Below are 18,710 nucleotides of genomic sequence, written 5' to 3' on the forward strand. Positions count from 1 at the left end.
GGTAAGTAACAACAGTTCAACTACAGGCCGAGCAAGTGTGGAATGGTAATAGAATTTTCTTTTGGCTATGTGCTTCATAATTTATGTAAGAGCCAGGGGGAAAAATTTCATGCCAGGCTGAAGAGCAGAGTCAGATCACCTGTCTAGTAATTATGAGCAACCAGACTCCAGCGCAACCAGGAGAGCACAGCAAGGGGCTCTGCTAATCAGGGAGGCTTTGAAAAACAGCTTTAGTATGCTGTCTGGTCATTCATAAAGTCATGTCTGTTGCTCTTAAGAAGTCCCCCCCCCCAGTCCCCTCCCCCCGAATGTTGTTTGCTTGTAAAGCCTGTAACCTCCCTGCCACACTTCCCCTCCCTTATGCAACACAAGCAATACAGACACAGGTGTTGTGAGATGAATCATTTTTATTCATGGGAGATTAAAGGAGTTCATGGCAGGGACTTTGGGGCTGGGTAAGGATGGGCATTTGCCATCACAGGTGGTGGAATGTCAGCCTTCTGCTCTGAGAACCATCCATGGGAGTGGAATGAAAAGCTGCCCTTGACTCCCCCTGCCCCCACCCGAATTCTGGGATTCTGAAGTGGGGAGGCTAGGGAACATGGGGAGAAGGGCATGCCGTAGTTCATGGGTTGCAGTGGGGCTCTGTGTTCCCCTACCAGGGACCTCTGGAGCTCTGTTTGCTGCCTCATCAGCTGCAGCATCTCCTTCTGGGTCTCCAGTTCATGCTCTGTGCTCTCTCCTTTCCTTTATTCTTAATCGGCCTGCCTCTTCTCCACACATTTAACTGTGCGCTGTCCATGGGGCTGGCTTCCGTGTGTTCTGTGAACATATCTTCCCATGTTTATTTTCTTCTGCTGATCTGTGCCAGTCCAACAGCTGGAGTGGGGGGTGAGCAGTGGTCAAAGAACCTGCTGTGTCTCATGCTGCAACAAACCATAAGTGCAAGTCGGATGTTAAGGATATACGTTTATTGCAGATGAGTTTAATAACACACAAATGAATCTTATGAATGAAACTCTGTGAAAGGAAATAGGGATGAATTCTGGCTATTCAGTGTTCTCTGCATAGCAGATAGTACACAGAGATTTTAAGGAACTTGGCTTGACTCGATTCACTTCCACCCATGGTAAGGCACAGACTGGGTTCATGCTTTCATGTCTCGTTATTGCAAAAGCAGTTTCTGCAGCTGTGCACACCGCAAGCATGTGTGTGTGTGTTTGTGTATTGGGGGAGGGAGTTACAGGCTGTGGCAGTGGTGGTCACCATGTGGTCTTTCCTCCCCTCCCTTGGTTGGGACAGTGAAAATTTTTCCTCCCCCCCAGCAGCCCCTGGGAAGAAGCGGGGAGGTCGGAGCATGGCGGAGCAGCTTGTGCTATCATATAATCACTTAATGTTCCTTCCCCTGCTTTGTCTAGATTGTAAAGAGATACTAGTCTCCTTAGACTAACAAATATCGATAAGGAATGGATGCTGACTGAATGTGACCACAGGGCCAGTCATTATGCTTCATTCCTCTGTGGTGCCATGATGCAAGATTACTTACTGGTGGCTCGATGTGGAAAGACGTGCTATTGAAGAAGTCAGAATAAGGAAGGCCTCCCCAGAAACCTTGTGAAAAGAATGTCTGAAAGCTTTGTATAGATATGCAAGGAGCATGGGTGTTTTGTCCCCACATATATTAACAAGTTGTTCTGCGGGCCCCAGGCTGCATAGGTACAGCAGCTACCTCAGATCACACTCAATTGCCTTAGCCCACCTCTTGCATGATTAAAAATGAAAAGTCACCAGAGGTGCCCTCCCTACCATCAGGGTCTGGCTGCAAAAAGCTCTGGGAGGAGGGGATGCGATCCAATGTTACAAATAGTTCCTAGCTGTTGGCGAGATCAGCTGCTCCTCTCACCTGCTGACCATTGTCGTTGTCCTCATTGTTGCTAGAGGCTTCCTGAGGAATGTCTTTGGAGGTATCCAGAGACTGTTTGGGGACAGGGGTTGGGTCACTCCCTAGAATGCTATGCAGTTGCTTGCAGAAGAGGCACGTTTGTGGTGATGTCCCAGAACATACGCTTGCTTTCTTTGTTTTACCGCATGCCTGCCTGAGCTCTTTTATTTTCTCACGATACTGATGGTTATCCCTGGTGTATCCTTTTTTCCTCCATGCCCTGTGTGATCTTGGCTATATGTCTGCATTTCTTTTGCTGCATCATTGTTTCACCAGCATAGATTCTTCCCCCGCCCCTACAGCAATGCAGTCCTGTGTCTTCTGCACTCTCTATGCTGGAGCTTGTCTGTGACACTGAGACTTTATGGTCAGATGTGCTGCTAAGGTATTCTGCCTGCTCTGCTCACCATGCTGGCCAAACAGAAAATTCAAATTTTCCTGGGCTGTTGTCTGCACGCCAGGAGACCAACAGAGCTGAAAGTGGTGGCAGAGTGGTCACACTGGACCATTGTGGGACACCTCCAGGAGGCCAAGAAAGTAGAATTTCACAATGCTATGACTAAACTACTTTAAGGTCAGTCATGCAAGGTCATATTTGGCACTACTCCTCATAAAAAACAGGAATACAAAAGTCGACTGTAGGAGCCCTTAAACTCAATGGAATGGCTCCTGTAGCTTGGACCGATTGCTTAGGAATTGGACCTAAGTCACATAAATTTGACCTAATCTCCTAGTGTAGACCAAGCCTTTTATATGGAATGGTGCAACATTTGTTTTGGGTGTCACAAAGCCCTGAGCTTTTCTTCCTTGGGTCCTGTGCTTAGTGGTAGTTTAAGTGATGCCACTCTCATCATCAGCACAGTCAGTGCCACAGTCGTTAGTGGAGGAGACCCCTTTAGGCGTGTCCAGTCTCCTCCTAGGGCTGCCCTGGGGCGTGGGGTGGTCTGGGGGGAACCTGGGTCCCTCCCACACTTTCCAGGCCAGGGACCTTATGCAGCTGCAGCTAGAGGGGCTTTCCTTCCTGGTCCCACCGATGCAGCAACGACCTTCCTGGGCTGCTTCTCCAGTACCTTCCTCAGGCAGCAGCCCTCTCTTCCTGGGAGCTCTTCTTTCACACTACTTACTTATTCCTTGTCTGTCCCCTGTTTTCCCCCCCTTCCATACCTGAGGGAAGCCTTTTAAAGGGTTCTGCAGACTTTAATTGACCACAGGTGCTGAATTAGCCTGTTGCTGCTGGCTGATTCTTGATAAGCCTCAGTCTCTAGGAAACAAATGCACAGACCCAACTGCCCCCATATTTGCCCTCTCTGAGGCTGCTGTAGTAGTCTGCTGTGGGCTGTGGTCTATCACATGGTGTAGAAGTAGATAATAAGGAGTGTGCATTGTTTTGTTAGCATTCCAGCAACTTCATTCTTCATCACTTTTTTAAAAGAAATAATATAAATATTTGCAACTGTTGAGTGTGTACTAACTTCTTTTAAACAATGTTTTGTTCTGAGTATTTGCAAATACATAGTGAACATAATTTTTGAAAATGTTTGCTTTTTTCATATTATTAGTGTAATTTACTTCCTGTTAATGAGCTCTGATGTCGTTAACATTACCCTTACATAGCTTTGTGTCCACAAGCTGTTCTGTTAACCTTCTGAATACACATACGATATTTTCCTATTTTATAGATTTAGAAGTGAGGCAAGAGCTGCAATAGTCATTGAAAGAGCCAGGGCATTTTGACCCTCAATCTTATGTTCTTTCCTTCAAAATATATTATGCTTTTTCCCAAAAAGACCAGAGAGTTTATTCGGTTGAGGATATGGTTGTTACTTAATGAGATTGTAATTCACATTTAAAAGGAAATAGAAGGAAAACTTCCAGAAATTAAAATGAGCAGTAATGTTGATGGAAGCATGCTTTACTCAGTGCTAAATATTTTCTATTTCTTCTCTGAATGTCAGCAAAGTTTTTGTTCTTGGAATAACTCATATGTGGAGATAAATTTTTAAAAAGTACAGGTTTGGTAGTGATTTTTATTTAGTGGGAGAAGGCAAAAGACTCAGAAATATGAGGTAGATGTTTTAGACTAGAGCAGTGGTTCTCAACCAGGGATACTTGTACCACTTGGGGCTCTTCCAGAGGATAAGTGAACTCAGTGCTCCTTAACCTTTTTTTTAATGAATTACTTATTTTATGTTCATCTAATTTTTTATTTATCCTTTTTGCACAGTCATAGTATAATGGAAGAAATTACCTATAGGTAATAAACTTACCAAGCAACCAGTTATGGTTAAGTTGTTTAAACTAATGTGTTGTAGTGGTAGAAAAAATTGTTTAGAAATTATAGATACTAGGAGTACTCCCCTGCCCCAAAGGGGGGGAGTTTAAAAAGGTTGAAAAACACGGGATTATACCACAGTATAAAGAAAAAGGGGAAAATCTGTAAATAGGTGAGAACAAAAAGTATATGAGGGAACATCTTACTTAACACACCATCATAGAACACTGGAAGGAACCTCAATGTCATTGAGTCCAGTCCCTTGCATTCATGGCAGGACCAAACACCATCTGCACTCCTGGTGTCCAACTAGTTCTGAAGCAGAAGCTGCTGTAGTGTACTAGACACATTATTCTGATATATTTATTATTCAAGCTAACTAGCCACATTAAACCAGCCAAATAGCCATGTGCAGTGAGTTGGTAGTGTGTTGGACACCATGGATCTAGACTGTCCCCGACAGGTGCGTTTGTATAGCTTGCTCTTAAAAATTCCCAATGATGAAGATTCCACAGTCTCCCTAGGTAATTTATTTCAGTACTTAAGCACCCTGATAAGAAGTCTGTCTTTATGTCCAACCTAACCACTGCACCCTCTTTTCCCCTGCTGCAATTTAAGCTTATTGCTGCTTATCCTATTCTCAGAGATTAAAAAGAATATTGTTTTCTCCCTCCTCCTGCAACCTTTTAGATACTTGTAAATTATGTCTTTTCTGTCTTCTCTTTTCTAGACCAAGCAAGCCCAGTTCATTCAGTGTTCTCTTATAGGTCATGTTTTCTAGATCTTATCTTCCAGATGTTGGCAAATGAATTCTTTAATTGTTTGCTCTATTATCTTTCCTGGCACAGAAGTTAAGATAACTAGCCTGTAGTTTCCTTGGTTGTCCTTATTTCCCTTTTTATTACAAGGGCACCTAATTTGCCCTTTTCCAGCCTTCTGGAATCTCTTCCATTTTTCCATGACTTGTCACGTTTAAAAAAAGATGGTTAATGACTTGTATCTCCTCTGTTGGCTCCTTGAATTTTCTAGGATGTGTTTCATCAGGCCCTATTGACTTGAAGACATCTAACATTCTAAATAATTTTTTATTTGTTCTCTTTCCTATATGTTAAAAGAATAATTTATAAAAGGGGAAAAAAAGTTTAGGGAATCTAGGAAAGAGAAACAAAGTATACCATTAATAGGGGAAGAGATTAAATCACATTTGTTAAAGTTTCAAAAATAAATTCATAGTTATTTTTGTTTGGTATGTTTCTTTAATGTGCAAGTTTGTGGATGGCAACTTCTGTATTCTTCACTTGGATAATGAATATTGCGAAAACTTTTAAACCTGACAGATTAGACCAGATTAGATCTGTTGAGAGTATATAGAAATTTCTAATTGGGAAATGTATTCTGTGTGTCACCAGTGGTACAGGATACTTGTTTTTTGGCTGAAATAATTGCATTTAGTATAAGTTTGTCATGTATATTAATAGAAGTACAGCTATAATTATATATTCTTTTGGGTGAGAGTAGGGGTAGGCAAAATATGGCCAGTGGGCTGGATCTGGCTTGCCAAACATTTTGGATCCAGCCTGCTGTGGCTCAGTGGAACCCTCGGGCAGGTGCTCTGTATACCATGGCCTCACACACCACCCAGAGCAGCTGGCTGTTGGTGCCAAAGTGTGTGTCGGTATGATGCACACATCAAGGGAGGAGAGGAGCGGCAGGTCTCAGTGTTCTGCATGCATCTGCAAGCACTGCCCTTGCAGCTCCCTTTGCCTGGAAACTGGCCAATGGTGGGCAAGGTGGAGTGAGGATAGTGCAGTGTGGGCAGGGCATGGAGAATCCTCTATCTCTGCAGGGTGCACCAGGCAGAGACATGCATGCTGGCCCCAGCACCTAGCTGCTTTGAATAGCACGTGGTGCCATGGAGTCTGCCTGAAAGTCTTGCTGGGCTAACAGTCGGGAGCTGCCTATAGTAAGGGTCTCCTGGCTAAAGCCTGCACCTGGCACATCCCAACTCCTTGCCCCAGGTCACAACCCCCTCCAGTGCCCAAGTCCACTGCTTCTCTGCCCCAGGCTCACCAAACCCCTCTGCACCCCTCATGCACCCAACCTCCCTCCCTATTACCTCTCCTATACTCCTGTCCAAGTCAGAACCTCCTTCTAGATCCTGCATCCCCTTTTGCTTACCAGTCCCCTGCCCAGAGCTCCCTGCTGTACCCAAATGCCATCCCAGACCCTGCACCCTCTCCATCAGTGAAGTAGGAAAGTGTGGCCCATGACCACTTTGCAAATTCTTGAATGCCCCCCACTATCAAAAATAGAGCCCGCTCCTGGGGAAGGGGTTCTGTTGTATTGTGTTATACTGAATTGTCCTGTGTGTGTGAATACTTATGCATATGGAAATACTTTAGGTATGTGGTTTCGTAAATTTATCCTTAAAGTTAAATAGTCTTATAGGAAATATGCTAATTCATGTTTTATTTCTGCATATCTTCCTTCACACATGGTCCCATGATATGCTTGGGTTCCATGTTAGAGGGGTGCAGAAAAGGAATTAGAAAGTTGTTGAATTTTTTCTACCTTTTACTGAATGCTAACGATAGATATATTACTGTTCTTACTTATTGCTGAGGAAAAAGACACTTTTTTGATGTACTTTAAAAATACCAAAGTGGAATAATTCTAATATAACTAGGGAGAGGGCTTTTAAAACTATTTAAAAAATTGCTTCTGCACACACTGTACTACTTAATTTGAAAATATATACAGATTAATTCTTATTGTTTCTGTCTCTTAGATTTTGAAGATGATGATCTTTATGGCCAATCGGTAGAAGATGATTGTTGTATTTCCCCTTCAACAGGTTAGTTCAAATATTTTTCTGTAGAATTCTCATTTGAAAAAATTTGGAGAAGTATCGATGACAAAAAATATAGAGAGGGTTGGGATTTTCTGGGTATGGGTAAACACACTGAGAAGACAGCCAAGGCAAGGCTGGCTGAGTAGTTCTATATTTGGAATCTGTTTGAACCAGCAATTGCAAAAGCATAATTTGATTCAAGAGCAAAGCTGTTTGGGCCAGATTTTTAAAAGTATTTAGCTGTATTAATTTAAATCAACTGGAATTAGGGTTGCATGCACTTCTGAAAATCCCACTAGAAACAGCTGCATGTTTCGGCAACTTAAATAGTTTTAAAAATCTGGTTGTTTTGGAAGTCCAGTTACTCTTTAATCTGTGTTAAGCAATTGAAGACATGCATATGTATTTAAAATATTTTTGGTCATGTTCCTCTAAAAATATAAATTGCTTCATGTTCATTATTAAACTTTGGGTTTTTTGTCCTTTTTCTAAGAAGTGAGGCGATCTCATCTTGTAAACAAACACAGAAAAAGACACTCTAGGTCAGAGGGAGTGAACTTGTGGCCTGTGGGCCACATCATCTGTCCTGTCGCTGAGCTCCTGCCTGTGGAAGTGAGCCCCTACTCTTCATTCTTCCCTTCTCACCGGCAGCTCAGGGGGTGGGAGGGATCCCAGAGTGGTTGGATGGGGGAGGGGGAGTGGGTAGTGTGCGTGGGGGGGGGGGGCGGGGGTCCTTGGATTTGGGGGGTTGGGAGTGGATAGATAGGGTTTAGGGGCCTTGCTGTTCCTGGTTGGGTGGGCACAGCCTCCCCCAGTCTTCCCTACAATATAACTTATGAATTCTGCTGTGGCCCTCTGGTCAAATTTTGTCCACCCTGCTTTAGGTGTGTTCTGTTTTTAATTGGATCTGAACAAGTGGGTTATGCTGGGGCATGTGTACATCTGATTTCCCTACAAAATCTTTCAACAGTAAGCTTTTATGTAAAAAGTGCCTAATTCTGGTTACGTTTGGAAAGATTACTTTGCAGATAGTGGCAACTAAATGAATGATTGATTATAAAACATTAGGTGATGTGTATTTAGGAAACATTTGACAAAACTCTCACTTAAAATGAGATGATCAAATTAGTACGTGTTCAGTTGTGTGACTGTAATGTTATGGTTTGTGTGGCCACTTGGTTAAAATATGAATAGTTGTTCACTTTGTACGTATTATATGTTTGTTTTGCTATTTGTGAACATTTGTTGAAATTATCATTATTGCACCAGGATTTGTGCGGTCAATAAACTCTTGGTTTTGTGTGGAAGCTAGAATACTTGTATGTGGACAGGGCTTGCTTTTCTCATTTAAAAACCTTTAGCCATCGAGTGACAAAGCAAGCGTGTCGAGAATCTGTTTACACGCCATAAATAAAATATAGCAAATAGCTGTGGTGGATGTGCATAGGCAATTCCTAGGCTGAAACTTCATTGGGTAAACATTGAAAATTTATGAGTAATGACTAGGGCTTGATTCAGCAAATCATTTAAGTGCCTTACTTATAAGGAATGGAATTTATGCATGTGTTTAAAAAGTAAATGTGCTAAGATATTTTACATTATATCCTGCACTTATAAAATTAAAATTCAGGAACAGAAAAATGGGCTGAATTAATTGAATAAATGGTTATTAATAGATAGAAACTAGTAAATGCTCCTTTAACCCTACATCACTTTGGACTTTTTAAACAATCTAAGTGTGGATAATGTCCATTTTTAAAACAAAAGAGTGCAAAGGTATTTGAGATGATAAAGTTATAGGTTGAGCCATATCAGGAATATTTGATAACTCTTGATATAGGTTGTTTTTATTTTTTTTGCCTTTGAAAGCTTTCAGAAACTTGATTATTTTGAGTTATGCATTATATTTGAAAGTGCATGAATACTGACTTCTGCTGGGGTCTTCTCTTTTGGTACAAGGGGTCCAGTCTCACTATTTAATCTTGGACTTGCCTTTTCCCCTTACAATCCTAGGTTAATGATTACAAAATGGGATACAACTTATTGTTATTACATATTTTCTTTTGCTAGATTTTGTATTCAAACAATGGAATATTTGTTTTAATGGAAATTATTATTTTTAATATCCTGCTCCTGGTTTTTGTAGCTGCTCAGTTTATTTACTCAAGACGTGACAAACCTTCAGCACTCGCTGAGCCATTAGAAGAAGAGTATGGCTATGAAGATGCAGAAGAATCTGCAAACTATTTTACGTCCAATCAACAGCCAACTGGATTTGATGAAGGTAATTATTAAGAACAGTTTATAGTGTTTTCTTTCTTCTGTGATTTTTGAAGTCCAGAATATCATCAGGTCATAAGTAAACACTAGTAAACCACAAACTGAGTCCAGTGATTAATTCAGCTTTATTCACTATAATGAGGTCGAAAGCAGTTATCTTTTATAGGTGCAATACCTCTTATATTTATAAATGAGTTTGAGAATTTTAGGGATTTAACAGTCTGTCCAGCACTGGAGTCTGCAATGCAAGAATTCCTGCACAACCAGTGGACTTTTGTTTCATCCACATCTCTTTGACTCAATCCACATCCTGGAGCTGTGGTGTTATGTAGGGGATCCTGGATATATGTCAGGGATTGGGACTGTAAAATTGTGACTTAAAGTGAGACAGCGTATAATGAGGAATTTTTCCCCATAAGAAATAATGTAAATAGAGAGGAAGGGGGACTGTAAGAGAGTGTAAATTTTGCCTGTGTGACTATTTAAACCCTAATCTACCACGTATCGTACCGTATATAAATGCATTTTAAGCAACATTTAAAGAAATAGTCCTAGCCCAAAATACATTTTAAAACCATGTATAGCCTGTGCTCGGTATGAGACAGAGGAGAGTCACAGAGAATGCTGGGAGGATGTGCTAATTTTCTTTTTCTAAACAATGTAATGACTTAAATGTGAGTAATTTTTAGGTCGTATTCCTCAAAGTTTCAATGGTTTAAGTGGAAAACAGCTTGTATCAGAGCAACTTATGTTGAGGACTGACACTACTCAATTTTAAATATAAGCTTTCCAGTTATTATATTTTTTCTAGATATGTTATTGTGTGGCCCAGGACAGTTTCAAAACCCCCTATCATGAGTTTGAATTTTGGGAATGGCAACAGTATCTGCCATCCAGTGTGGGATTGCAGGTCATTCACATTGGTCTTAGTACTAAGAGCATACTGTCTCCTTATGCAACAGCTCCATCTCTGTCCTTCTGAGTTTGAAAGGATTTTATTCAGGGACCTGTCCAAAGTGGTCCTTTGGCTGTGACTTGCTTATTTGAGACCGCACGCTCCATTCACTGTAGGTGTGGTGCTTCCTCCTTGTCATTCTGGGGAGTAGCTCACCAGGTCACTGCCCCTTCCTCTTCTGCATGCTATCCCTTTGGCTGCATCTACACTATGAGCTAAAATCGATTTTCTTAACTTCAATTTGCTAATGCTGGGTTTTTATCAATTGCATTTTGAGCATCCTCACATTCCCACATGCACCCCACAAAATCGATTTATTGCTGGCACACGCAAGTAGCTTAAATCGAGTGCTGCAGCTGTGTATTGTGGGAACTTATCCCAGTTTCCTGAGCCCCAGAGCATTCTTGCTGTTTTCACTGTTGTAGCATGGGAAAAAAATGCCTGCAAGTAGATGTTGGGTGTCTGACAGCTACTCACATTTTTTAACCCTCTTTCTGCTGCTGTGTTAAACAGACCTCCCTTTTTCCAGACAGGGTCTGGTTTGTCTTTATAAGAGGTGTGCTTTTTTAATTTAAGGGAAGGGAGGGGTAATGAAATGCTTATGAATGGTTTAGAAAAAGATTTGGGTTTCCCAACCAGCAGGTTTTTGAAAACGGGATGCAAAAGCACTGGATCTTTGCAGGCTTGGCTCTGGATTTAAACCTTTTGGGAAAGAAAACCCTCAGAACAAGAATTTGTTTAAGTAGACACAGGTGCTACACTGAAACTGCAATGAATTATTGAAACAACAGTTATGGCTCGGGGTGGCTAAAAGTCCCCCAGCTACAGCCAGCTCCAAAAATCGTGACTGCCCAGGGAGACCTACCACCTGCCCCTATTAACAGCATGCCTAAGCGTGGATCTAGGTTTGGACCTACATCTGGATTTAGACCTCCTGGCAAAGAAGACCCTTAGAAGAAGAATATGTTTAAGTAGATATGGGTGCTACATTGAAACTGGAATGAGTCACTGAAACAGTTATGGCTTGGGGCGGCTGAAAGACCCCAGACTACAGCCAGGTTTGGACCTGCCAAGAAAGACCCTCAGAACAAGAATATTCCTCGCTGCAAGCCTTAGTTAGCGAATTGTGGTAATTTTATAACTACTATATTGCCTTCATTGAAACAGTTACTGCTCAGGGCAGTTAAAAGACCCTCCGCAGCTACAGCCAGCAGCCAAAAATCATGACTGCCGAAGGAGACTTCCCCCAGCGGCGGAAAGACCCCGTGCTACTGCCAGCCCCTTGTCCTCTGGCTAAAGTCCATCCAGAATTTTTCTCTGATAAGACAGCCATGCTAGTAACAAAGTATTTTCTTCTGTTGACCAAAAATTGTGACTGACCAGGTAGACTTCCCCTGGTCAGCTACAGGGCCATCACGGCAAGCAAGCTGCCTAGCATCTTGTGCAGCACAGCCTTTTATTGGTTTGGGGTCAAGCAACGTGATGCATCTGGGCTCAGGAAAGTTCCAGACTGCGTGGTGCCCCTGGGGGGCAGGGAAAGGAGGTGATGTGGCGGGGGTCAGGACAAAATGTCAGTAGCCAAAAAGAAGTTTCTCGTCCAAGCACGACCCCCATCCACAGAGTAGCTGCCGTGTGGTGCGTGTGAGGAAAAGTTCCAAAATGTGTGGCGCCTCTCGGTGGGGGGAAGCGAGGAGCTTGGGTGGCAGGACAACATGTAAATGGCTGAAAAGAAGTTTCTTGTCCTATCAGACAAGCATGACCCCCACCCACAGCCTAGCTGCTAAATGGTGTTGGGGGACGTCAGTGGCTTGTGCCAAGCAGTGCAGAAGAAAAAAAGCAACTCGTGGGGTATACACAGAACTACAGACCCCACAGCTGCGCTACTAGCAAACATAAAGAAGATTTTTTTTTAGCCTCTCATGACCCTACAGGCACAGGCTTCCAGGTGTGGAATTGAAACGGTCTTCCTGTTGCCTAATTCCTCCACACCTGAGAGCAGTGGAGATGGAAGAGGCGAGAGCAGAGAACTGTGGGACATTGTGGGGCACATACAGGACATATCTGGAGACTAATAAATTTGATTTAAAGACATGGCATTTCCTCACTACCCTTCATTTGGAAATTTAAATTCAAACTGAACACTACACCTGTCAGGTTACTACGATATTATGATATTGATATTATGTCAATGTTCGTGCTCCATAAATTGAACTAATGGAATTTACAGTGAAGACAGGCAGTTGGTAAAATCAGGCTAAATGACTTGTAGCATAGACATAGTCTTTGTCTGCAGCTGCTCTCTTGTCTGAGGAGCAGCTGTAGCATCTTTTGGTTCAGTCCTTTGGCTAGGTAACTATTGTGGCTTCCTCTTACAAGGTTGGAAAGTTTCTTCTCTCACACATACTCAGGCAGTCTTCCTGCATACTGCCCTGCTGGTTTCACTTCCCCAGTGGCTGGCTGGGGGAACCTAGTGCTTCATCCACTTTTGGTTCCAGTTCAGTGACCCTCTAGTCAGCAGTCATAGTATGTTCACCCTGTACCTTGCTGCATTTCCCTGAATCCTTTTCTTACCTTCTCTCTCTCCCTTTCATCTTTGGTTCTGCCACTTCAACACTCCCTTTTCCCATGGAGCAACTGCAGCTTACACATCACCCTATACACAGCTTTTTTGGTATAACATATTTGAGTTAATTTTTTGAAAAGAGAGAGAGAAGAACGAGAAGGAGGGACTTCCCTTTTCTCGTCAGTTTAATTTCACTTGTATCTAGTTTGCTGACGCAACTGGTTAACAAAAAATAACAGAAAAGACAGAGAAGAACAGTGAATTACAACAGGCAAGCTAAAGTACTAAAGAAAGAATACAACATGTCACTGGTTGGTTTCATGAAATGTTTAAAGTGGTGGGACCCAATGCCCACTTCTGATGGGCACTCTGAATGTGTCTGCTGCCTCGGAGAGAGAGACATACCACAATGATGCTCTGACTGTAGAAGATTAACAGCCAGAGTTAGGAACGACAGCGAGCTGAGTCAGTAATGGTCCCCCTTGTTTGTTGGGGCCCAGGTTCATTCTAAACTGTCCCTTGTATTCTCCTTCCCCAGCGTGAGCATGGGGGATGAAGTGGGCCCTGTAGGCATGTAAGCTAACCCCAAGCCCGTTTTCTAACGTAAAATCTAAAAGCTGCTCCTATAGAAAAGTGCCTTCAGCACCTGCGGTGCCAGCTGCACCTGAAGTGGTACTAAAGCCACCACTGGCACTGGCAGACTCAGTGGGAGCTGCCATGTGAAGTTGGAGCTGCCATTTCAAAGTTTACTAATGAAGTGCTGAAATACATATTCAGCGCCTCCTTAGCATGCAGGTGGCCGCGGCACTTCGAAATTGACGTGGCTTGTCCAGACAGGGCTCCTTTTCGAAAGGACCCCGGCTACTTTGAAGTCCCCTTATTCGGGGACTTCGAAGTAGCCGGGGTCCTTTTGAAAAGGAGCCCCGTCTGAATGAGCCATGCGGCAGCGAGCCGCGTCAATTTCGAAGTGCCATGGCCACCCACATGCTAATGAGGCGCTGAATATGTATTTCAGCGCTTCATTAGTAAACTTCGAAGTGGCCATTTCGAAGTTTTTGGTTAGTGTAGACATAGCCATGGCGACCACTAATTATGTTGTCCCCAGTGCTCGGCTACATTTTTCGCTGTCTGCAGCATTGTCTGGCATCAGTGTATATCCCTGGCAGATGTCACATTCACAGACGAGTATCGGTACCTCAAAAGGTAACAGACTCGTTATGTTGATGGATCCAAGATCAGAATACTCTAGTGGGTTCCTGTTCCACCATGACCGTCCAGCCTATCACATTACAATGGATGCTTTGCCTCTTGGCTGGGGAGCCCATTGCCAACAACATCACATCCAAGCAGAGATTACATATCAGCCTCCTCGAGTTACATGCTGTTTTCAATGCCTGCAAGCATTTTCTGCCACATGGTCAAAACAAGACCCTCTGTATCCTGACAGACAATGCCATGACAATGTTCTGTGTCAATCATCAGGGAGGGGCCTGGTCAAAATCCCTTTATGCAGAGGCCATAAATATTTGGAACTGGTGTATCGGTCCCAGTGTCATCCTCATGGCATCATACCTGCTGGGCATGAGCAACACACTCTCAGATGCTCTAAGTTGTCATTTCTCCCTGGACCACAAATGGGAGCTCCACCGTGAAGTGACCCAACACCTTTTCCATCCGCTGTCGACTCCTTTGCAATACAGGAGAATTCCAAATGCAGTCAGTACTGCTTGAGAGCAGGTAAGGGGCACAAATCTCATGGATGCCTTTCTCCTCTTCTTGAGTATTCACCTTCTGTATGCCTTTTGACTCATTCATCTGATTGCCAGAGTCCTGAGGAAAATCCAGACAGGTGGAGCATGAACCATCCTCTCTGCTCCATTGGACAGATCTAGTTTCCTTTACACTCCCACCTATCTCGTTGTCCTCCTTACCTGCTTCCCAGCTGTCTGGGCCTGCTCTCCCAGAACAGTGGTTCCATGCTTCACCCCAGGTCCATACCTCCATCTGATGGCCTGGTTTCTCTGTAGATCCCAGCAAGCGAGAGATGTGCTCTTAAAGAGCAGGCAAGAACCCTCTCGAAAAACTTCCTTTCCAAGTGGAAGTGCTTCTTGTCCTGGTGCTCTGAGAGGGGAATACAACCCACAAAAGCCCCACTGCATGTAATCCTTGATTACATCCTTTACTTAAAAGATGCTCATCTATTACTTTCTTTGCTCTGAATCCACCTTTCGGTGACCATAGCCCTCCATCCACCCAGAGAAGGCTTCTTGGTGTTCACTCACCTGATTGTAAAGAGATTCTGGAAAAGCCTCCTCACAGACCTATACCCCTGACTTGGGACTTGCAGTTGGTCCTTCACACACTCATGGGACCACGATTTGAGTCAATGGCCACATGCTTTCTGGCCACGTTAACAATGAAAATGCTGTTTCTAGTGGTGATAACATCAGCTTCAGGAGAGGGAGAGACAGCGGCCCTGACCAACTCTCCCCCATCTACAGACTTCCACAAAAACAGTGGTAGTACAACCTCATCTGGCATTTCTACCAAAAGTGTGCAGCCAATTCCATATTAGTGAACAAATACTTATACCTACCTTTTACCCTAAACCACGTGCTTCCAGTGTGGAGGCCAAACTGCACACTCTGAATGTCAGAAGGGCCATATTCTAGAATGCAATCATTCAGAAAATCAGAGATTATTCTTATCCATTGCAGAAAGATCAAAGGGATTGCCTTTGTCAGTCCAGTATGTATTGAGGCTCATATCTATATGCATAGTGCACTGTTTATAAACTTGGTAAACTCTACACCTTAATTTAGCTTCACGTGCTAATTATGGGTTTAGGAGAGCTATTCTCAGCCTTGATGTTAGAACTCCTAAGGCTACATATCTCTAGGACTATACTGTTCACTGATCCCATGCCAGTCAGAATATGCAAGGGCCATTGAAGAAAAAAATGCATATTACCAGCCAGTAATCGTGATTCTTTGAACGTCGCTTTTGTGCCTTCACACTTCCACCCATCTTCTCTCACCTGACCATTCTTTATGCACGTTGGACTCTGGTCCAAGAGAAGGAATTGAGGCAACTGAGAACTGAATTCCCTTATAGAATGTGAATATTGGCCAAAAGGGGGTGATCATTTAGTTCCAATAGATAGTTTTCAGGAGGGGCTCATAAACTTGAGGTGACAGGTGTATTATCTTTCACAGGTATACATGCACAGGGTGACCACAAATAGCTATTCTGTGCATAAATTATATTCAGTTTTAAACTGTTCTGCAGATTTTATATCTATATAATCCTTTAGATCATCATTGGAGTTTATTAAGAGCAGGTGAGACAAGCACCTGTCAAGAATGGAATAGATAATACTTAGTCCTGTCATAAGTGCACAGGACTGGATTAGATGACATTTTAAGGTCCCTTTCAGGCCTATGATTTTTGTGATTTTTGGTTTATTGCTTTTAGGATTGCGCATCACTTTATTCTGTAATCTTCTTTTCATTTCCCTTTACCTTCTGTAAAGGTAATGCCCCACTGCTATACTGTAATGCAGTATTAATAGAGAAGCCTAACTTCAAATAGTATGGATTTTGAGATTCAGAAGCCTCTCTCAGTTCTAGGAAAGGTAAAATCTCAGATAGCTGTAATGATAAAGTGTTACTGTAAAGGGGCTAGCATTTATGGTTATTCAGCTATTAAATCCCAAGGCCTGAAAAGATGATGTTTACCATAGGTGTGAAATAAATCTTCTGCAACCATCTTAAAACCTTTTGTTGAATAGGTATTATATGGGCTTATCAAATTACTTTAAATAGGTTTAAGGTGAATAATTGCATTTCTTTTCCATGAGTACCATTCATGTTCGTGACAAATATGAAGGGGTACCAAGTTAGTCTGTGTCTTTAAAAACAACAAGAATTCCTGTGGCACCTTACAGATTAACAGATATTTTACAGCATAAGCATTTATGGTCAAAGACCTGCTTCGTCAGGTGCATGAGGAGGTGGGGGGCGTGGTTTCCAGAGGAGGGTTTACAGTGGAAGTCTCAGTCAAGGAGAGGGCCAGAGTTGAGAAGGTCTGTTTGGTCAATCAGAGGATGTATCGCATTATCAGCAGTCAATATGAAGTTGTGAACATGAAGAGAGGAGAAGTGAAGTCAGGGAGGACGTGGCCCATTAGCAGTAGCTAATATGGAGGTGTGAACATCAAGACTGGAGAAATTGCTTTTGTAATTGGCCAACCATTCCCAGTCTCTGTTCAATCCATGGTTGATGGTGTCAAATTTACAAATGAATTACTGCTCTGTGCTTTCCCTTTGGAGTTTATTTTTGAAGCTTTTTGTTGTAGGACTGCTACTTTTAAATCTGTTACTGAGTGTCGAGGGAGATCGAAGTGTTCTCCTACAGGTTTTTGTATGTTACCGTTCCTGATGTCTGATTTATGTCCATTTATTCTTTTACGTAGAGACTGTCCAGTTTGGCCAATGTAAATTGCAGCTGGGCATTGCTGTCACATGACGGTGCATATTATATTAGTAGATGTGCAGGTGAAAGAGCCCCTGATGGTGTGGTTGATGTAGTTAGGTCCTGTGATACCATCGCTGGTGTAGATATGTGAGCAGAATTGGTACCAAGGTTTGTTGCAGGGATGGGTTCCAGGTTTAGAGTTACTGTGTAGTGGTCTATAGTTGCTGGTGAGAATTTGTTTTAAGGTTGGCAGACTGTCTGTACGCAAGGACAGGCCTGCCTCCCAAGGTCTGTGAGAGTGAAGGATCGTTGTCCAGGATGGGTTGTAAATCACTGATGGTGCACTGGAGAGGCTTTAGCTGGCAGGTTGTGGTGTTGTCTTGTTGGGCTTGTCTCGTAGCAGGTGGCTTCTGGGTACATGTCTGGCTTTGTCAATCTGTTTCTTCACTTCCTCAGGTGGGTATTGTAGTTTCAGGAAAGCTTGGTAAAGCAGTCTGACAACAAAAAAAACTTCAAAAACAGACTCTAAAGAGAAACTACAGAGCTGCAATTCATTTGTAAATTTGACATCAACCAGGGATTGTAGAGAGACTGGGAGTGGTTGGCCAATTACAAAAGCAGTTTCTCAGCTCTTGATGTTCATACTTCCACCTTCGCTACTGATAATGGGCCACATCTTCCATGACTGAGCAGACCTTGTCAGGTCTGGCCCTCCCCTTGACTAAGACTCCCTCTTTAAACCCTCCTCTGGAACTCCCCACTCATGCATTTGATGAAGCAGGTCTTTGCCCACAAAAGCTTATGCTCCAAAATATCCCTTATTCATGTTGGAAACACCTCATAAGTGTTTAGCCTTTTAAGGACAATTTTAAAATCATTACCTATATATCTTGTAGTAATATTTGGTGAAACAATTGGAAAAAGCTCTTCAGAACTCAAGGGCGGCGGGCAGTGAGAAAGAATGCCAGAAGAATAAATCAGGTTGCAATGATTTTATAATTAGCATTCTTGCCTTATCCTTAACATATTTATTACATATGGTCTTACTAATTTGTTATGCCATTTTATGAAAATATGTTTTATGATTTTTTTGTAGCTCATCTTTATTCATGTCTTGACCAAATGAGAGCAGTGCTGGGGGAAGCCGTACCAGAGCCGGTGATGGTGGAAGCATTGTTGAATAGTAAATTTGATCTACAGATGGCTTTGGATATTGTGCTTGCACAAGACAGTAAGCAAAATATGAAGACCCAGCATGAAGAAACTGTGACTATGGGAAAGAAAACAAAAGGTATGCTTTTATTTATTGTGTTTTAGTTTAGAAATATAGTTTACTGTCTCTGCATGGGACACTCCAGACTTTTTAAAACTG

At 42.7% G+C, this 18,710-nt stretch overlaps 1 protein-coding gene across 2 annotated transcripts in view; it reads left to right on the top strand.

Moving 5' to 3' along the window:
• HBS1L (HBS1 like translational GTPase) overlaps positions 1–18,710 on the top strand; it is a 139,621-nt gene that overhangs the window by 11,053 nt on the left and 109,858 nt on the right. For both annotated transcript variants that reach the window (XM_074990516.1, XM_074990518.1), the window contains exons 2-4: positions 7,003–7,068; positions 9,212–9,349; positions 18,435–18,629. In XM_074990516.1, coding sequence (XP_074846617.1) covers positions 7,003–7,068; positions 9,212–9,349; positions 18,435–18,629 — 399 coding nt within the window. The remainder of the gene's footprint in view (positions 1–7,002; positions 7,069–9,211; positions 9,350–18,434; positions 18,630–18,710) is intronic.

Source organism: Carettochelys insculpta, chromosome 3 (assembly GCF_033958435.1).
Source record: "Carettochelys insculpta isolate YL-2023 chromosome 3, ASM3395843v1, whole genome shotgun sequence".
Classification (NCBI taxonomy): Eukaryota; Metazoa; Chordata; order Testudines; family Carettochelyidae; genus Carettochelys; species Carettochelys insculpta.